Below are 914 nucleotides of genomic sequence, written 5' to 3'. Positions count from 1 at the left end.
AATAAGCTTTCTGTGCTGCTAATGGAAAGTGCTTCCTTCCAGCCACAGCCCCCGCAGCAACTCAGGGCTCCTAAATCGTGGCTGAGAGGGCTCGAGAGGGCTTTTCTGCGGCCCCCCGAGTGGGGGGGGAGAGGTGCGTGAGGGCCCCGGGGGGAGCCCCGGTTTCGTAACCGCTTTGGCAGGTCCACGGCTGCCTCGGCATCGCCGCCGGACCCTGCCAGGGCGTCCGTTCCCCAGGTGCGTCCCTTGTGATTCAGCCAAGACCTCGCAGCCCCTCGGGGACGTCCCCTCCCGTTGCTGCTTTCTGCACCCGAGGGTGCTCGGGCACCCCCGTCCCCTCCCTGGGACCGGAGCTTGGGGTGCTCCCACCACCTGGCTCCAGGATGCTCGGGCTGCCTGGGTTTCCCCAGGGGAGTGCTCTTGATATTGGGAAGCCCCGTTTCAACGAGCGCTTGGTCGTCCCCAGGGCCAGCGGGAGACCCAGCAGGGCCGTGCCGGCCATCACCGGCGTTAATCCGGGCACCGAACCGGGCCGCCGAGAGATGCCGCAAGGTCGGGGGTCACCGGCAGCCCCCGCCATCCTCGTTTCCCATCGTCGGCGGCACGGGTCCTGCGCACTTCCCCCGGCCACCTAATCATCGAGCTAATTCTAATTAATAAGCTGGCTGTGCCCCGCGATGCACGGCTTCCTGCAGGGCTCCCTACGGGTTGCAGCGAGAGGCGGCTTTGCTCCTCCCCGTCTCTCCTGCAGCTGACTCTGCCCACTGAGCCGCACGAAGAGCCGAGGAGGAGAAATGGAGGGGGAATTGGCCAGGAGCAAAGCCCGGCTGCCCTCGCTGCTCCTGGCGTTGCTCGGCCTCGGGCCAGGTGAGTGCGCGGGCGGCCGCCGCTGCCGCCGAGCCCTCGTCCCGCGC

The 914-nt window shown here is 67.8% G+C and overlaps 1 protein-coding gene across 1 annotated transcript in view; it reads left to right on the top strand.

Moving 5' to 3' along the window:
- The first annotated feature begins 794 nt into the window (after nt 1-794).
- Nucleotides 795-914, top strand: part of LOC109279594 (SLAM family member 8-like) — a 5,565-nt gene continuing 5,445 nt past the window's right edge. The window contains exon 1 of the mRNA XM_019473182.1: nt 795-867. Coding sequence (XP_019328727.1) covers nt 795-867 — 73 coding nt within the window. The remainder of the gene's footprint in view (nt 868-914) is intronic.

The sequence above is a fragment of the Aptenodytes forsteri genome, unplaced genomic scaffold (assembly GCF_000699145.1).
Source record: "Aptenodytes forsteri isolate BGI_AS27 unplaced genomic scaffold, ASM69914v1 Scaffold454, whole genome shotgun sequence".
Lineage (NCBI taxonomy): Eukaryota > Metazoa > Chordata > Aves > Sphenisciformes > Spheniscidae > Aptenodytes > Aptenodytes forsteri.
The sequence above is the reverse complement of the archived record's forward strand: the minus strand, read 5'-3'. Positions and strand labels throughout refer to the sequence as shown.